Here is an 18,543-nt window from a genome sequence, read left to right as displayed (position 1 = left end):
ATTCTGAGTGGACTTCATGCTCTTCACCTCCTGAGTTGTTCCTGGCATGCGCAACCTGAGACCTCTTTTTTGAAGGGCTTGACTCACTGGCCAGGAGGCAGGTCATCGAGATCACAGCTGGGCAGTCAGGTCTGGGCCAACCCCCCACCCGCTGCCTGGGCCAGGCTTTTCTTTATTGGCCCAGACAGCATCTTCCACAGTGCCGGGACCATGAATAACACTGTGCCTGTCTGGTCTGGCCCCGGGTGGGCTGATATGTGCCACAGCCCTGAAACGGCCGAGCTGCCCCTAGCATTAGTAGCAGCTCGGCCAATTGGCTTAGTCTCTTTGGGGGCTCTCCATGCGCCACCTGGCACCATTTTCATAATTTAGGCACGGGGGGTACAGGGTGGTGGGGGCTGATTGAGGCAGCAAACCCCTCCTCCCTAACCCCCAGGTAAGTATTTTTCCAATTTTTTATTTTAAATCCTCTTTGGATTTTTTTCTTCCCTGCCCAGAGAATTTTTGGGCAGGGGAGTTCTGTTCTATATTTTCTTGTTTCTTTCTTGTAAACATTCCATCCAGCCTGATGGTGGGGTGGATGGACTCTTCCAAAAACGAATACACACAAAGACACAGAGAAATAAAAAACACACTACTCTAAATTAAGTACTTCATTTAATCTGGTGTCTACATCTTTAATCCTATGGTCCCTTAGGGGCCAAGCATGTAGCCCCTACTAGCCGGGCCCTGTGGGGCCACGGGCTACAATTGCAACCATAGGTGCAGAAGAATATACTTAACAAGCCATTTCAAGGCAAGACACTGAACCTGAAATGGGTTGATGATAACATAGGACTACCTAAAAATAATAAGATGCGGGTGAATGATTTTCAACAGCGGAAACCACTCGGGAAGGCTCAACACCAGTCCATAAGAGATACCTAGAGGCAGAAGGAGCCCTTTCAATCATATGGCTAGAAGCTTGGTGCATGATTGGCACCAAGACTAATACTTAAAGCTCCTGTGGCGATATAGAGCCCTGCACATTACAGGGAGAGGAAAAAGGGATGCGTCTTTTAACCCCAGTCAACACCTAACATAAATGAAATGGCTCCAGAACGCAGCACAGCAGTGTTTAATTCCAATGGAAAGGAATGTGTATGGAACCAGACAGGTGTGTGTTGGATACAATGGCTGAGGGACACCAAGAAGCCTTAACAAATACCAATGATGAGAAAAGGTGTACGAGTTATGTTATATGGCAGTTTTTATAGCGCCTAATGCCATTTGTATGGCCTCCAAGCGGTGTAGGTGAACACCCTTGGAGGACCGAAGTCCGAGTTATGAAAATTGAGAAGAGGATTTTAGAATGCGTATGTGCATTATGGCCAGTACAAAGGTAGTTAGGAGTGGCTAACTCCCTGCTAGCGACACATGGAGATCTCACTAGCGGCTTTGTGCTGTGGCAGGCTGTCTGGGGAGTATGTGAGCCAAGGTGGCTGATTATGCGCCCAGCAGGACCACACTTTTTTTGTGGAACTCAGCTGCTTTCTAGTGACAGAGGTGATATGTTATGTTATATTAATTTATACCGTGCACCGCTAACACCCAGCGGCAGTCTCCAGGGGCAGTGAGAAAAAAGGTACCTAAACCACAAGCTCTTATATGGGGTACTTTGGTGAAGTCATTTGATAAGTGTCTAAACGGTCAATGTGCTAGTGATACAAAGCATGCATATACGCACATTTGTGGGAAGAGTGCCTCCACTATAGATTTTGTTTTTGTAAATCAACTGGGTTTAACTATGGTGGAGGACATGATTGTATTTTCCAGCGAAGAGAGTGGCCCTCTCCCGTTATGTGTTCTTTTTGGTCCTTTGTGGATAACTCTACCATCTTGTCAATATGATCTGAATGGGGATATATTTGTAAACAATAGTGGTAATCGAATCCAATTGAATCCTCACAATCGGTGTAATGGACAAACCGCATCAATAATTCTATTACCAGAGTTTATAGAAAAATTCTCAGAGACTGAAACTTGTACCTGGTCACTCATCTCTGAATCCTTCTTGACATTGATTTTATCTATCAGTGAGAGTATTAGGAAACAAAGATAGTATAAGAATCCATATGAGCGTAGTAGTAAAGCTGTGCCCAAACAAATTAACTTTGATCCTGCTATTTCGGCTGCGAAAAATCAATTGAGAGCTGTCATCAAGTTCTATATCTATTACCTGTTGGTAGCATTAACCCAGACATAGTCAATACCTACATTAAAAGTGCAAAGAAAACGTATTATACATGGGTACAAGACTACAAAGCCTTGTTGGCAGAAAAGAGATGTTTGGATATTGCTGCCCTGGCAAGATCAAACGATAATATTAAAATTTTGACATTTTTTAGATCATGTTCTAAACGCGAATTACCTATAAATGGAGTTCTTCGGTGGAACATATTTAATCAATTCTAGGGGCTATTTCATCTGGTGATGGTGAGCTTGCTCTTCAAAATTTTTGCAAAGCATCCTTTTTTGACATCACTGTGATTATTGGACATCTAAATTTGTCATGTGTGTCAGGGCCTGACTGATTATGTAACGGTCTACTTAAAATGTCACCTCATCTGTGGGCTAATGCCCTATATTTACTTTTCTAAGATATTGGCATAACTGGCATCCTGACGACTACATGGCGTGAGAGTCACATTCTTCTGATTCATAAGAAAGGTCCTCAAAACTGCCCATCTAACTACTGTATGTTGGCAGTGCTCGAAATTCCGGCCAAGATATTTTGCGAGAGTAATACTGGCCGAATTGGGTGAGTGGATAAATGTCAAAGGTATATTGAGTCCTAATCAGACTGGTTTTCGTAGTAAATTCTCTACATCACATAACTGACCCTGGTTTCTGCAGTTGAATATTCTAGACTGAAGCGTGAGACAGCGGTATATTGCACATTCATAGATTTTAGTGCCGCTTTTGAGACTGTGTTGAGGAGCAGATTATGGTGGAAATTGGAGGCATGGGATATGCCCCGTGGCCTATTGAAGATGTTTGTTACTGCATAGAGACACTAGTGTTAGGATAAGCCTAGATGGCAAGGGAAAACACTCCTCGGCTATTCTGACTATTAGAGGCGTGACGCAAGGCTGCATTGTCGCAGCCACACTTTTCAACCTATATTTAGCAGATCTGAAAGAGGCCTACACTAATATCACTCCCTGCCCTGTTAAAGTTGGAGCGGAGTTCATTGGGTGGCTAGGTCATGCAGGCGATCTTATTCTTCTAGATCATACCACAAAGAGCTTACAGTCGATGATTGGGTCACCTGGGGACTATGCATCGTTGAATGGACTTAGTCAGCTTAGCAAAAAGTAAGATCATGATTTTCCCAGTCAAAATGTTCTTGAGTTCGTACCCTGCCTGGTCATTAGATGGAGTTGAACTTGAGACTGTTCAAAGCTACAATTATCTAGGCCTTTATAGTGATAATTTCCTCAAATGGAATATACATTGGCAAGAAACTAAAAACAAATGTATGGTTATGGTAAATACAATAAGTACATTTGTAAGTAGAAACGTGGGCTTTTTGTCTCAAACGCCACTAAAATATTACCTGTGTTGATGTATGGGATCGAAATATGGGGCCATGCTTGTGGTCCTGAGCGTGTTAGGGTTGAGACAAAAATGTTGCGCAAATTATTTCGAATGCCACCAACTCGTATTGATCAAATGTCTAAATTTAGAATTTGCCTTAGTGGGGATTATGGCAACGTACATTTCGCATACATGTATGTGCTGGGTAAACTTAAATGTACTTAATAATGGTACAATGATGGTGAAATATGTGCAAGCCTTCCTTTGAGTGGAGATTTATATCAAGCTGGGGACATTGGGGAGGATAATTTCCCCGTACAATAAATGGCAGATTGGTCTAAACTGTACCGTTCTCGCTGCGTCCATTGAGACAATTAAACGTGATTTCTAAGATATGGATTTACGATCATGAAAATCATATGGTCCAGTTAGCCACGAAATCTAACAGTGGCCTATTTATCACTTACCTACAAGATCGAAGCTGCCGACCGTCTTACCTTGCGGCATTCCCAAGTAGTGGCGTGATGAGACACAATCCTCTTTTAAAATTTGTATATCTGGGATGTATTGGAGATCAAGGGTGGACAACTTGGAATACCACGTGCTGACCGCAAATGTAGGTTGTGTGGGGAAGATGTACTGGAAACCCTTGAATATATTCTGTTCGTTTGTGAAAGTCTTGACTGTTTGAGATCAAAGTATATGAAATCGTTGGGCAATCAAAGTGACAGCACTGATTTGGCTCTAATATGGTCACAATTTATGGAGGGAAATATTGGATTTTAATATAGTATTGTATGTTGTAAATTACATATTTATTCTTGTTTTTAACATTCATTCATTATTTTTATGGTGTTGTATATACAAAGCTTAATTGCTGTAAGTATATCATTCTAAATAAATACATATCTCATTTTATAGCAACATTGCAATAAGTTAATCCTTAAAGACACATGTTAAAGCAAATTAATATCGTTGCTATATTTTCCGTATCCTGAATGGAAAGTCAGAAGATCCACAATGCAAAATAGTACACGCCTGAAAAACAAATCTTTTTGTTTTACCACTACTTGAATAAAGGTTACTTTTGTCACAGACCTCCAGCAGGCTGTTGTACAAGATGTTAAGAACATGTGCCTATTCATAGAAAGCAACCTTTTTTTTTACATTTCAGACATCAGGGCAAACCTTTCGTGGCTTGAAACACTTGTTTATAGGCGCGTTATAAATGCTGTATGATATCATATCAACCTTTAAAAGGGGAGATTTATTTTAAGTGAACAGCTTTTTGCTAAGGCAATGAGCCCATTAGTGTCAAATAAAGGGTGGACTGAATAAGAGAAAGGGGCATATTGCAGGTCATTAAAAATCCGTAGGCAGCCCAGTGCAGGAGGTTGCATGTGGGCTTGCATAGGAATAGCAACCAGCCTGAGCTTTGAAACTGTAGTGACAATGTAAACACACCTGAGAACAAGTCCCGCCCTCTTTTTCTGTGTATTTTCATTGTGATAGAAGCCAGGCTTGGCTGAGAAGTGTCATGCAACGCATGATGACTGGATCCACCAGGGACTACAGCACTGGATATTCTCAGAAGCTAACCCTGTAGCTCCCAGGGAAAAAAAAACGGTCAGCCCCTGTGCGGGCCCCATGAGCGCGGGGCAAAGTGCAGCTACCTCTGCTGCACTTGCCTAGCGCGGCCCTGCCTACCACTACTGTTAGCTCTCACCCTTCTTTCCAGGAGAAGGGCCAAGCCTGCACATTTCCTAGCCACTTCAGAAATGTTTCTTCTTACCATGTAGGCATTGCCAGGGGCATTTGCTAAATCAGAATCCCAGGAAATGTTCCAACCATGTTAAACACGAGGTCTCAAAAGGAGGTATACGAGGGGACAGAACCAGGGAAGGTGCATGAAGTCTGCTTCTGGGGCCTCAAATCTCAGGCACCCAAGTGAGCATCTGTATGAGTGGAGAAATGGTTGCCAATTACCTTTTGGTCGGGTGAGATATATAGCCTCAGTCTTCCTCAGGAATGTCAACACCCAGATGCCTCCCTCAGTCCATTCTGCTTTATTTGGAGTTTCACATTAAAAGTTAGAACTGCTGCATACAGAATAGGGGCCAGTCTGCCCTTCTCCCTAGCTTGGTTCAACAGATTGAGAGACGTTTTACACTGGAAGTACATCACTATATCGGGAAAAGTTCCATGTTGCCATTCCTCGTGGGAAAAGTTCCATGTTGCCATTCCTCGTGGGAAAAGTTCTATGTTGCCATTCCTCGTGTTCCTACTAGTGGTGCGTGCAGGACTCCGGGCATGGCTGTAACTTGAGCTCCTTGCCAGGGCCATATCTCCCTGGATATTTTCAGCTCCCTCTGGCAATCACTAGCAAAACACATCCACATTAAAATGCCTGCCTTTTAAAAATCGGATCCGGCCTATAAAACAATGCACCCCTAGAGACGATCTGTAATCCTCAGACTCCTTGCTGGTAGAAGTGCCCCCTCCAGGTGAGTCAGTGTGTGGATGCGACCCTTTTCCACACAAGGCCCCAAACCATTGATCACCATTCCCAGGAACTGAGACACGTCCAGAAAACTGCTGAATTCAGGCAACATCTGAAGACATCGCAGGTTTGCAACAGAGGGTTAAGTACTGACTCCCTACCCCTTCTGCTGGGGAACATACTCGAAACACATCCCCTTGTAAATGCCCTCTGCCCTGTAAAGGGATACTCTGTGCAGCGAATATTGATCTATAACCTATTCCTGCTGCAAAATGATGGGCTTGTTATTCTGTATCGGTAATGGTTAAAAACCAGAACTGGTTCAAATGGGACCCATCTCATATGTTGTCCCGAAAAAAAAAAAAAAAAAAAAACGAGGCCTAAAACAACGAATTATTTTTTTTTTTATTTCGAAATGATTTCGTTTTTTTGCACTCGAAATTAAATGTGGGGTAGTGCTATGCAACCCCGCCCCCCAAACCCTCTTAACATCCCCCACCTTAATTAATTCCCCAACCCAAACCGCATCTATTTATTTTGAAAAATGTGCAAAAATATTGAAAAATTCGATTTTTTTTTTTTGACGCAATACCTAACAAACAGATATTCATAAACACAAGCTCTGTGGATGTACGTTTCCACACGCCCTACGCCCTATGGAGGTGGAGCACCTCATGCACTTGCACTTGAAGATTCTTAATGACCCCAACATAGATCTGCAAAGTGCAGGGCATGCAAGTATGTTTGTTTCTGGCATTCAACGTGTGATGTTTTTTTTGACAGGGGTAATCTGGACCGGCGGACAGTGGATGGACACACAGCTCTGCATTACAGTGTTTTGTACAACCAACCCAACTGCCTCAAGCTCCTGCTGAAAGGGAAGGCCTCCATCACTATCGGTAGGTCTGCAGGTGCTACTGAGCCTACCAGGCTAGGAGAGCACCAGTGTATGGTCTAGAGCAGGGGTCTGCAACCTTTAGCTCACCAAATGCTTTGCACTACAGCTGCCATCAGCCGGTATAGTTAATGGTGAGGGATTATTAGAGTTCCAGTCCAGAAAGTCTGGAGAGCTGCAGCTTCCAGGCCTCCGCTCTGGTAAGTACATAGGATGCCAGCCGGGGCTGGTTTCTGGTCCCAGGATGATTACCATTGGAAGAGGCAGTCTAGCCATCTCCAGTATGATGGGGAAGAGTTGTTTCGATACTCTTACAGCACATTAACCTGTCCTCCATACTCTTGGGATGTCGGGACAGGGATGGAACCAGAGTGTGATGCAGATCAGCATAGGAGAATTGCCCAGCATCTTTCCTGCCTGGGCACATCTTGTACTCCATTTTTCCTCTCAGATCCACACATATTTTTTTTACTTTGTTTGGAAAAGTCATACGTGTGGCATACTTGCGGCTCGTGCGGCTCTTTCTCCCTTTGGGCACTCCAAAGGAGATGAGGGCGGTTCAAGAGCATTTGGCAAGTTCCTCCTACTAGAGGGCGAAGACGCCATCACGTCAAGACTAAAGCTACGGTGACTTAAACCTTTCAAGGACACCCTATGGGGCCTCCCCCAGAATGGGAGGGGTACAAGAGACTGGTGTGACACCCTGCTCTGGAGCACCAACGGCCCACCATAACAGAAGGGGGGAGACCCATAGTAGCATACCTGGCACCCCATGTCGTCCTGAACCATCCAAACACGGGAGAGAGCACTCTCCTCTCCTGGAAGTGTTGACAAAGGTACCCCATAACCGTGCAATTACGGGACATGAGAGGGCATGAAAGCCTACCCCATGAGCATGACGTAGTGAAATTCCCTGTGCACGCTTGGTTGAGCGGACACCTTTGGGTTGGTCCTGGTGTGCCGGCGTTGTGGTTAAGAAGACGTTTCCAGGCCTCATCATTTGCTCCTGTGATCTGCCCCGTCTGCCTCTGCTATGGTTGCATGCCAGGAACCCTCAGAGTCCCCTGGTGCTGTGTTGAGACCTCTGTTGATGTGAGTAGGGGGTTGCCCTGATGGAGGGGTGCAAAATGTCTGAAGGATATCTGCTGTCAGTGTGCGACGTTTCTTTAGCAAGTTCATCGGTTCCATGTGTTAAAATCACAGCAAAAATGGCCGTGGACGCAAAATATTGCAGCAAAGAGGCTGTGGTTTTGCCGCCGCAAACCATGTAAAGGATGCGGGGTACACCCCCGTAGCCCCTGGACCCATTATACCATTTAAGGAAAGCGGGGGACACCCCCGCTCCCCTTAAATGGTATAATGGGGTACACCTTTACCGGGTCAAACCACAGCAAAAAATTTTTTTTTTGCAAAGGCAACATTTTTTGCTGCGATTCTATCACTGCATACCAGTTCATCATCTGGAGATCGATGAAAAAGAGTTATGCCATGGAAAGGTAGTACCCTGACAGTCTCTTGTACATTCTGTAGTAGTTTTGAGCTACCTAGCAATTTGCTACTTCGGAGGCCTACCTCCAAGCCCATGCCCCTCGCGGCTGTGTCTTCTTGGTCCGTGGCCGCCTCGCCATGTTAGCATCCTTTAGGCCGGCCAGGAATGGTTCTTTTGTACCCCCTGGTAAGTCTTGACCCCCATATCACACCGGAGCGTATTGTTGCAAGCATGGTGTCTGCATTGGCACGTCGTCGATGAAGGCTAATCCATACAGCTGCACAAAAAGGAAGGGACAATTGATTCTTGTGATCGTTAAGGGCATAAGCGCAGTAGAAGGCAAGCAGTGCCTTTACTTCTCAATTGAGTCCCTAGGGTTGATGGCCATTATACGTGGCAAAAGGCAATGTGTGAATTAAATAGGATAGGAAAGAGTCGCATACTTAGAGATCAAGGGTCAAGCTGGAGCCAGTGAAAAGAGCTTTGTGTCAGAGAAGGAAGATGGAGATTTGATGGTCCTGGTGGTAGCTAGTACACACCTTTCGTTATTGGCCTCCTCTGAACTAACCAGAATGCTTAGAATCCGGCGAATGCTCCCTGGTGTAGAGAACAGGAGTTGTGACAACACCAGCCAGGAAACACAGCATGTTCCCCATCATCCTCGTGTCCCCTTCCCTCGGACACGTGTTCCGCTTACTCCAACCTATCCATGCTGTTTGGGTTGCTTTTTTCTATTCCACTGTTCACGAGCCACTGGTGTGAGTTGGTAGATGTCTTGCCCTGCTGGTCCTCCAGGTATGCGGGTGCATGAGGAGGACTGACCACTCAGGAGAAGATGGCAGACTGTTCTGAATGTGCCAGTTGGGGGCCCGAGCTGGAGTCTTCTTTTATGTGTATACTACAAGTGTAACCTGAGCTCTAATGAACTGTATATATGTAATATAAAGCTACCCGGACTGTCCTATAATGACGCCCATGGCTGGTCTGTGTGTGGGGGCGCCCTTGCCTTTTTATTACAGCAGCACTCTCCGTTTCAAGCGTGTTTGCCCTCTGCACACTTGCACTCCCTACTCTGTGATCTGCAGCACAGTCTGGGTTCCTTGCCTTATTGCCCAGAGCACCATGCAGTGCACGCTGTGTGTTCTGCAGAACAATGCTAGTTCCTTGCCCTGTGCGTGCCTACGTGCACCATACACGCCATGCACTGTTGTCCAGAGCAGTCTAGGTGTCTTGCCTTATGACTAAGTGCACCACGCTGTGCCTGCTCTGCAATCTGCTGCTCAGTCCGAGCTCCTTGCCTTATGCCTACGTGCACAATGCACACTTGCACTCTTTACTTATTCCTCAGTGCAGCATGCAGGCTCGATGTATGGTCTGCAGCACAGTCTGCGTTCCTTCCTTATTCCTCAGTGCACCATGCAGCGCCTGATGTGTGATCTGCAGCACAGTCTGGGTTCCTTCCTTATTCCTCAGTGCACCATGCAGCGCCTGATGTGTGATCTGCAGCTCAGTCTGGGTTCCTTCCTTATTCCTCAGTGCACCATGCAGCGCCTGATGTGTGATCTGCAGCTCAGTCTGGGTTCCTTCCTTATTCCTCAGTGCACCATGCAGCGCCTGATGTGTGATCTGCAGCTCAGTCTGGGTTCCTTCCTTATTCCTCAGTGCATCATGAAGCGCCTGATGTGTGATCTGCAGCACAGTCTGGGTTCCTTCCTTATTCCTCAGTGCACCATGCAGCGCCTGATGTGTGATCTGCAGCTCAGTCTGGGTTTCTTCCTTATTCCTCAATGCATCATGAAGCGCCTGATGTGTGATCTGCAGCACAGTCTGGGTTCCTTCCTTATTCCTCAGTGCACCATGCAGCGCCTGATGTGTGATCTGCAGCTCAGTCTGGGTTTCTTCCTTATTCCTCAATGCATCATGAAGCGCCTGATGTGTGATCTGCAGCACAGTCTGGGTTCCTTCCTTATTCCTCAGTGCACCATGCAGCGCCTGATGTTTGTGTGATCTGCAGCTCAGTCTGGGTTTCTTCCTTATTCCTCAATGCACCATGACGCGCCTGATGTGTGATCTGCAGCACAGTCTGGGTTCCTTCCTTATTCATCATTGCACCATGCAGCGTTTGATGTGTGATCAGCATAGTCCGTGTTCTTTGCTTGGGGAACCTTTGCACGGCACATCGAAATCAAGAGCAGGGTCAAAAGCAATGCTTGATCTCAGTAACACAGATTCTGTTTTTCTTGCAGTAAATGCAATTGGAGAGACGGCACTGACTATTGCGAAGAAGAATAAGCTGTCGGAGTGTGAGGACTTGGTATGTATAATTTTCCTACACTAGCGCACTCAGCCTTCCCGTGAATCAGTTTGAAGGTGTGCACAGACGATTCAGGGAAAAAGTGATGTGTAAAATGCGCCCATCTTAATCTCTGGGAAGCGCTGCATTTTACTCCACGTGCAATTATAGGAGGAGTGCAGTAGTATGCCATTCATTCTTGACTCCAGCCCCAAAGTGGCAAGTCCAGTCCCAACTGCTAGGCTGCATCTTCATTGACTGGCAACAAAAGCAGCCAGTGACCCTTGAACTTTCTGACTAAGTTTCGCCTTGACATGGCCTCTGAGGTGAGGTGAAGCTGGGATTCCAGAAACACGAATGGGTAGACGAGCCTCACTCTGTGAAACTCGCTGAGCAAACCAACAAGGGATGGATGGACGGTTTTTGACCATAACCTTAAAGGCCTGCTGATTGGCGGCACTGATGGAGGGCTGCCTGGAGCCGCTTTAAATTGGAAGGAAGAACGGAGCTGGAGTGGGTTTACCAAAGCGCAAGATTGTCTCATGTGTTTTTAAGCACCGGTTACCTGTCCACACTGCCATATCTAGCGGTGATTGATGACAATGCGTTATAGCTGCCACAATTGAACTGTGTGTGTGTTTGTGTGTCCCTCATAATGGCAAGCGTGTATGTTGCTGACCTCGTTGGCCTTTCTTTGCCTGTTACGCTTGTGTGTTGCATGGGAGTGAACAGAACTTCTGCATGGATTAAGTGCACGTGGCTTTCCCTCACTAGTATGGGCTTGTTTATATGTATTTATTTATTTATAAAGCGCCAAAAGGGCCCTTGGGCATCGTGGCACTGTTACACTTAGTTGCGAGAGGGGTACAGAGAAATGACAACAAGACACAGGAAAAATGACAGGTTACATGGTGTGGTTGGCAATGTGTTCCTTGGTTACAGTGGAACCAGATCACATGATGGGTTAGTGGTTACAGAGAAGCCTATATGAATGTCACACTCTTTTCATCCACCTTGCTGTCTTTCAGCTGGAGCAGGTGCAGGCTGGCAAGTTTAATAGTCAAGTGCATGTGGATTACAACTGGGACATGCAGACTGATGGTGCATCCTACGACAGCGAGGATGACCTGGACGAGAAGGTGAGCCGGCAGCCCCTGCCTTTCCTCTCTGGTGTCTGGATGTATCATACCACAGATGTGTCTGCAGCAGTTTAGTTGTGTTCCTCCAATTGCCTGGAACCTTCCATGTCCCTTGCCCTCGGACCCCTGCAACCTTTTACAGGATAATTGACTAGACACACCGGCATTTGAGAAGGAAGCCATTTGATAGCCAATCCCCTGATTGCTGTCCCAGAGCAGAGGTGGTCCTGTGCCCCACTTGGATCACAATGTGTGCCCTGAGACCAGTGCCATGTAGGGGACAGCCGCTGTCGCGCCCATGTGAATGGTCTTTCCAAGACCCGGTCAGTGCCGTGACAATTCACCGGGTGCCAATGCTTCACCCATGTCTACTCTCTCTCCTTGACCCCAGACAATGCCATAATATGATTGTCAACTGGTTGTTAGAGCTGTATGTCAACATTTCAGCCAATGTCCCATACTGCGATTGGCTACTGTGTGCCTTTGATGCACCCCTGTCTCTCGACGCCCCCTGGATTTCAGCCAATACCACGCTGCCAATGGTCACTGGGTTTCAGCGCTGCACAGCTGGCTCCTCCCTCCTTAAACGCGATGTTATTGCTGCGTCAGGGACTCTTTACAAACCTACTCAATGCTGCAGATCTCGCCCAACCAGTACACAGGTTGCCCCCTACCTTGCTAACTCTGCCAGCTCACGGGCATAATAATTTAAAGTCATGTTCTCATCGTTCTGGTCTACACCTATTCTGTTTTAAAACGTTGAAACCACTATTGCAAAATTCTGTCACGTCTGCGGACTGATCACAGGTGTTTAGCAACAACAACACATCTGTGAAATGGGCAAGGATAAAGGTACGTAGGAGTGTGGTTTTTGCCCCTCCACTTCTTTGGAACCAGGTTTGGACTGTGTAAAGTGATGTTAGTTAGTAGGCATCCAGAATAAGGGAGAAGTTGCAGAAGCTAGACAATGGTGCTAGTGGGTGTTCAGAGTGCAAAGTGATGGGGCCGGGGAGAGTAAATTGCTGGGTGTATGTTTGTGAAAGTGGCATGGACAGCTAGAAAGTATTTGTGGCAGGTTTATGACTATGACGTGGTGGGTGCCGGGTGGGTAGGTAGGAGTGACAATAGAGTGGATGGTGGAAGATAGAGAGGAGTCCAGAGCTCGGGGTACTAATGGATAGGGAGATGGTTGAGTGGAGAAGTGAATAATGGTCGGTGGAATGTGGTGTTAAATGGTGGTAGGGTAGTTGTCAGGTCCTGACCTTCCTGTTGTCCACGTCCACATGAGCTGTTTAATCGCACAGACCCTCCAAGGTGTCCTGTGAACCACTGTTTTAGGAAACAGCTGAATTCGCATCACCTGGAGGGAAAGGGGGAGTGGATAAAAAAACGTACAGACTTCTTGCTAAACCTTGATGTGAAATCTGCAGCAAAATAAAGAACACATTAGTCACTGTGTCATAACCCACTACACCTAATTTCCTCCAAGATTTTGCCACACTCTAATTACCTGTTTACCCTCTGCAAAAGCTGTGAGGGGTTGACTTTGCAATTTAAATGTCTTACTGTAAATTCTCTCAAACATGTTCACAGGTAACTTCAACAAGACTTCAGTTCAAATAATATCATCTTTTATTGCTGATGAGGTAATCCTAACTACAACTAAACTGCCCCTAAACTAACTACCTAAACTAGAAAATCCACAACTTTCTGATACTGAACACACTTCCTTGGTCAGGTACCATAACTGCTCTTTACTTCATAGGACGTTTCTGTCTTTTATTTCAGAATGCTGGAACGTCTTGCCCCCCCCTTGGATTGTTGCAAACTTAAGCCCTAAGAAATAAACTCCTTTATTTAATGAGGTCAGTGAAACTCTTTGTTCCTAGCCTCGCTTTGCTTAATGCACTCGACGTCTCTGCGGAGAGTACCCGAGACACTACAGAGTGTTCATTCAGTGTTCCAGTTGAGCATGAGTTTGAGACTAGTGTCTCATTTGAACGTGTCACTAAGTTCGAGGAGGTAGTGTCTCAGCTAGGTGTGCACACTATAAAAAGCAATACAACCCGAGTGGGGGCATTACCGGTCGGGTAATGCTCCTGGGTGATAGTTACAAGCCCAAACGGAGCAAGGGCTGTAACATAGCTTTGTGGGCAATACCAGACCAGTAATGCCCCCCCTCTGAGGGTTCTATTGCTATTAGTACCCTGGCACGTCGTACCAGGGTACTAAAAGCTTTTTTTGTCGAGTGGAGAAAAGGTGTTGAAACAGTTTCGCAACTTGAGAAAAGAAAGCAAAAAAATGGACGCCAGGGATCGGGGAGAAGGGACTACATGTATTCGCTTCTCCCTTTCCATGGTGGCCATTAAAAAAATAGAACAAATAGTAAACAAATAAAAAGGCCACCAGGGAGAAGGGACTACATGTATTCCCTTCTCCTTTTCCATGACGTCCGAGGAAGAAAGGAAAAGAACTCTGGACTCAGTGCTCCGAACGGAGCGCTTCAGGTGAGTCTTTCCCGGCCAGGTAATGACCCGGCGAGGGCCAATCGGATCGTTTTTAACAATCAGATTATCCCTCAAAGGTACTAATACAGTTTAAGTGTTCCTAAGGAGATTGCGTTCATTAGACAAGTAGTTAGTGTCTCTCTCAGGAGCACACCCATTAACAAATCCTTCTGTACCTCAGATTGGAGCACTTGCAAAATAGTTTGGGTGGCTGCCACTCTGGCGCCAACTTATTTGAAGTTAGGGTGCAGTAACACAGCAGTGGCGTTTCTAACCTATCTTCAATTTACAAAGTCTCAAACAATGATAATCTGGGTGCTCTGTTGCTTCTTATTAATTAAATCACTACAGATCTCTGTATTCTCTGTGCAGCACTCCTACCTTGTTGCTTCTGCTGTCCCTCGCTGACTCCTCAACCTTGCTCACCACTTCAAAGTGGGAATCTTCCTTGGCTAATTCTTTTGAAGGCCTAACTTTGAAGAACTGAGAAAACCTGAACCTGCCTGCCTGAAGTCTTGTATGAAAGGCAGTTTAGAATGTTCAGAGAGAACCCCGTAGCCTGCTTCAGCCAATCACTGCTTAAGTGTAGCCCCTCCATCTTTCCTTGGGGAAAGGTTCTTGCTCCTGTAATATAAGTTGAGAAAAATAACGTGCAACCCCATTTCCCTCCAGCAAACCACCCCTGTGGAAGGAACATCACTAGGGCCAGTTCATCTAAGAGCCTAGGCAAAGTTCAGCTGGGAGAGCTCAGAGCCTAGGCAGACCTGACAGTAGTTTGGATAGGATGGCAAATTCGGTAGGTGGTGGGGAGTACATAATGCCAAGTATTTATATTGTAGGTTTGAGAAGTAAATTGTGTTAAATGAAGTGGAGTGCAGTGTTATTACACGCAAGGCACTGGTAGAAGTACTGCAGAGCTGGGGAAAAGAAGGGACTAAAGCAAATTGCAGTTGGCAATTGCAGTTCAAGAGGTAATGCAGGTTGGTGGAGTGGCATTAGAGACCTGGAAAGGGGGTAGGAAAGAACAGATTGGATGGTGGAATTTGCTTTCAAAGACGCAGGTTTCGCAAAGTGTTTCAAAGGAGTTGTTTTGACGGCGTGCTTGAATGCTAGTGGCCAGGATGTTGGAGTGATGGACATTGTTTGAGAGCACAGAAGTTGAGACCAAGGGTAATAATATGAAAGAAGTAACACAGTGCACCCAACTTTCTTATTTAGTTAGTGGTGATACCTAGGAAGTATGTGAAAGATCTCTGAAATAATGGCATATTCTACAGATGCAGGCGAGAAAACACAATCCTGGCACATGGACTGTACATTCACAAACAAGAAAAAAAAGTAGTTCTCAATGTGTGGGAGTTCCCGTCCCCTGCACACTAGCATGGGCCTAAATAAATCCAAATAGTGTTATACAAGGTATAAGCATTTAGTGGTGTTAGCATATGTATAAATTACATGGTTAGTCATCAATGAATCATTGGAAAAATACTTCTTGGAATATATTCTCCTTGTTATCAACATACAATCTTTAATATATAGACAACACAAAACCCAGCAACGTGTTTCGAGAGATACTTCTCTTCTTCAGGGGTATAGTTCTTAGTAAGAGCTAAAAGTATAGTACAAAAAAAACGAATGAGAGAAAGTAATGCAACTGTTCATTCCAATCTTACAATGTCAGTATAGAATGTTAGCAATATCATCAACGTTGATGCATCGTAGGCTTAATTAGTCACCTCTATTTCAGTCATTCCAATTGGTGCTTGGCATGGAGTGTGTGATCAATGAAATAGAACCAATGAATGATATTGTGAGTCCTAATGGTCAAGATAAATTTCCTATACAAAAATAAATAAATCCCCTCCTTTCTTATGTGTGTATACAGGGATCACAGCCACTAATTAGCATCTCTGTGATGCAGGTACATTAGTGTTCAATACACATTGCTCATGTGTTCAATCTTGTGTCAACCTAGTAAAGGATCTGTACATTACAACAAAACCAATGCGTGGTATTACATTATGTGAGTCCTAATGGTCAAAGGTAAAGTCCTGTACAGAAATAAATGTCCTCCTTACCAATGCGTATTTGAAAGGAGCTCAGCCACGATGTGGTATCTCTACCGTGTCGCTGCATTAACGTTCAATCCACATTGTTCTTCAGTTCAATCAACAGAACTCCTGTGGGGAGTATATAAAGAAATCCCAAAAACTGTTCAGTAAGGTGAAAGTCCTATCCTAAATGGTAGGCCATGGTTGCCGAGAGGGTTAGCGGAAGTATTGAAGTCAGTCATCACCTAAAATCCTGTCTGGTGTGGGGAGCAAAGTGAGGACACATTTCCAAATATACTCCAGTCCTGGATTATCATGTGATTTCAGTACCCTGCATTGTAAAACATAATGGTCTAGAAGCGTATGCATACTCTATAAGGTAAAATAAGTATGGCCCATACTATGTATTGCACAGTGGTCATCGGAATGGTAACAACAACTCACCAATCATCAGTTTCAGGAATCCTACGAGGTTAACACCATTATAAACTCTAAATGCTACGCAGAGTGATAATGTCAGGGATACCTCAGAGAAAAAAAGATGCTAGTAAGTACCCAGAGCATAAAGAACTACAGCAAATTAAGTAATGAACTTCTGTCACTTTCACTGTAGAACTGCCCAAATGGGTCCAAAACAGATTTTCACTATAGACTTGAATCAGTGGGTTCAAAATGGAGGTTCTGATCATGGGTAATGCAGAAGACAAGTTGGTCTTCTGCATTACCCAGGATCAGAACCTGATTAGCATACCCTGCATCTTCAGTGGAACCCTTGAAACAGCCCACTCCACTGTAAAAGGTAAACAACCAGGCCATGTTTTTCTTAGTTGCCAGTAGCCTACGCCCGCTTAAGAAACTCATTGGTTAAAGTGGAGAACTGGCTAACTTTCTCTACTCCAAAAATCCCTCACTCTCGTTGCAAGTGATAACCGGGTGAAGCTGACCATATCCCTGGTGTTAGCATATCTAGAGTTCAGCAATAAAATGTGGGCCAATCCAAGAAATATATCCACAGACTACAGCAACTTATCATGCAGGCCTCACGAGTCTGCCATAACCCAAACTATCACAATCACTCAAACCCCACCTTAAAAAGAAATTTGCTGACTTGCACTATGGTATGAGGTAAAAGGAAGTCCTCATGTGCGCCCTGCACAGTGCTCGATGTAGCAAAGGCACAGCATATGTGCTGGAGTTGATCCCCTCAGGACCCACCAAACAAAAATCTCAGATTGTGCAAAACTCTGTAGTCTGACAAATTAAGTTAAATGGAACAACCACAAACGTTAACTCAGCAATACATCCCTCATCCACTGTCCAAGCTTTAGAACACTATAGATTCCTCCAAGCAATGCTTTGAGGAAACTCCCAAACACTCATCTGATCAAACCAGTCCTCAGCTGTTTACTACCTCCAATATCTGGCGTTACTGAATCATGCCAGATGAAGGAACCAATCTGCTCGCCTCCAGACTTTAGTTGACTTGACCCCAAGCCTTTGTATTGTCCCCACTTACTCTGATATTAATTGCCCATCTGCTGGGACTTCTGACCCAAAGCCTATTGAATGACTTTTCCACCTCCCCAGTTATGTCTATTTACAGATTGTTTTAATGTATATCAAAGTATTCTAGAGTATGTGCAACACAATATGTTGGTGTAAAATAAACTAATTGAAATGAATGAATAAGCAGGAGCAATAGGCCCCTAATGTGATATTTCATGGGCTCTCTCTCTTGGTGGTTCTCAGTGTACACTCATCTTTTGCAGGTCAGCCCTCTGCAGCGGTCCTTTAAGCCTTCGTTCCCCCAGCCTTCTGGGAAGGTACCTTCACCCCAGCATCGGTGGAGCTGTGCTGGTGTGGATATCACCAACAAGACTTATGAGACTGTCCTGGTTACGGCCCCTCGACCTACACTCCAACGGTCCCAGAGTCCAGAGATGCCTCCTCCGCTGCCAGTCAAAAGCACAGCAAGAAGTGAGTGGTGTGGGTTGTAGTTCACGGGCAGAAAGGAGTTTATTCAAAACACTCAGCAAGGGTTGGAGTAAGGGAAACAGAGTGGACAATTCTCTCCTAGAAGGCTGGGGTGC

At 45.2% G+C, this 18,543-nt stretch overlaps 1 protein-coding gene across 2 annotated transcripts in view; it reads left to right on the top strand.

Annotated features, from left to right (window-relative positions):
* The window catches only part of ASAP3 (ArfGAP with SH3 domain, ankyrin repeat and PH domain 3), a 519,538-nt gene that overhangs the window by 417,142 nt on the left and 83,853 nt on the right, over positions 1-18,543 (top strand). For both annotated transcript variants that reach the window (XM_069622958.1, XM_069622959.1), the window contains 4 exons: positions 6,863-6,978; positions 10,710-10,777; positions 11,785-11,895; positions 18,223-18,430. In XM_069622958.1, the coding sequence (XP_069479059.1) occupies positions 6,863-6,978; positions 10,710-10,777; positions 11,785-11,895; positions 18,223-18,430 (503 nt within the window). The remainder of the gene's footprint in view (positions 1-6,862; positions 6,979-10,709; positions 10,778-11,784; positions 11,896-18,222; positions 18,431-18,543) is intronic.

This window comes from Ambystoma mexicanum, chromosome 11 (genome assembly GCF_040938575.1).
Source record: "Ambystoma mexicanum isolate Mex_15411 chromosome 11, UKY_AmexF1_1, whole genome shotgun sequence".
In the NCBI taxonomy this organism is placed as follows: domain Eukaryota; kingdom Metazoa; phylum Chordata; class Amphibia; order Caudata; family Ambystomatidae; genus Ambystoma; species Ambystoma mexicanum.
Note: the sequence above shows the minus strand (reverse complement) of the source record. Positions and strands in the feature narration are given on the sequence as shown.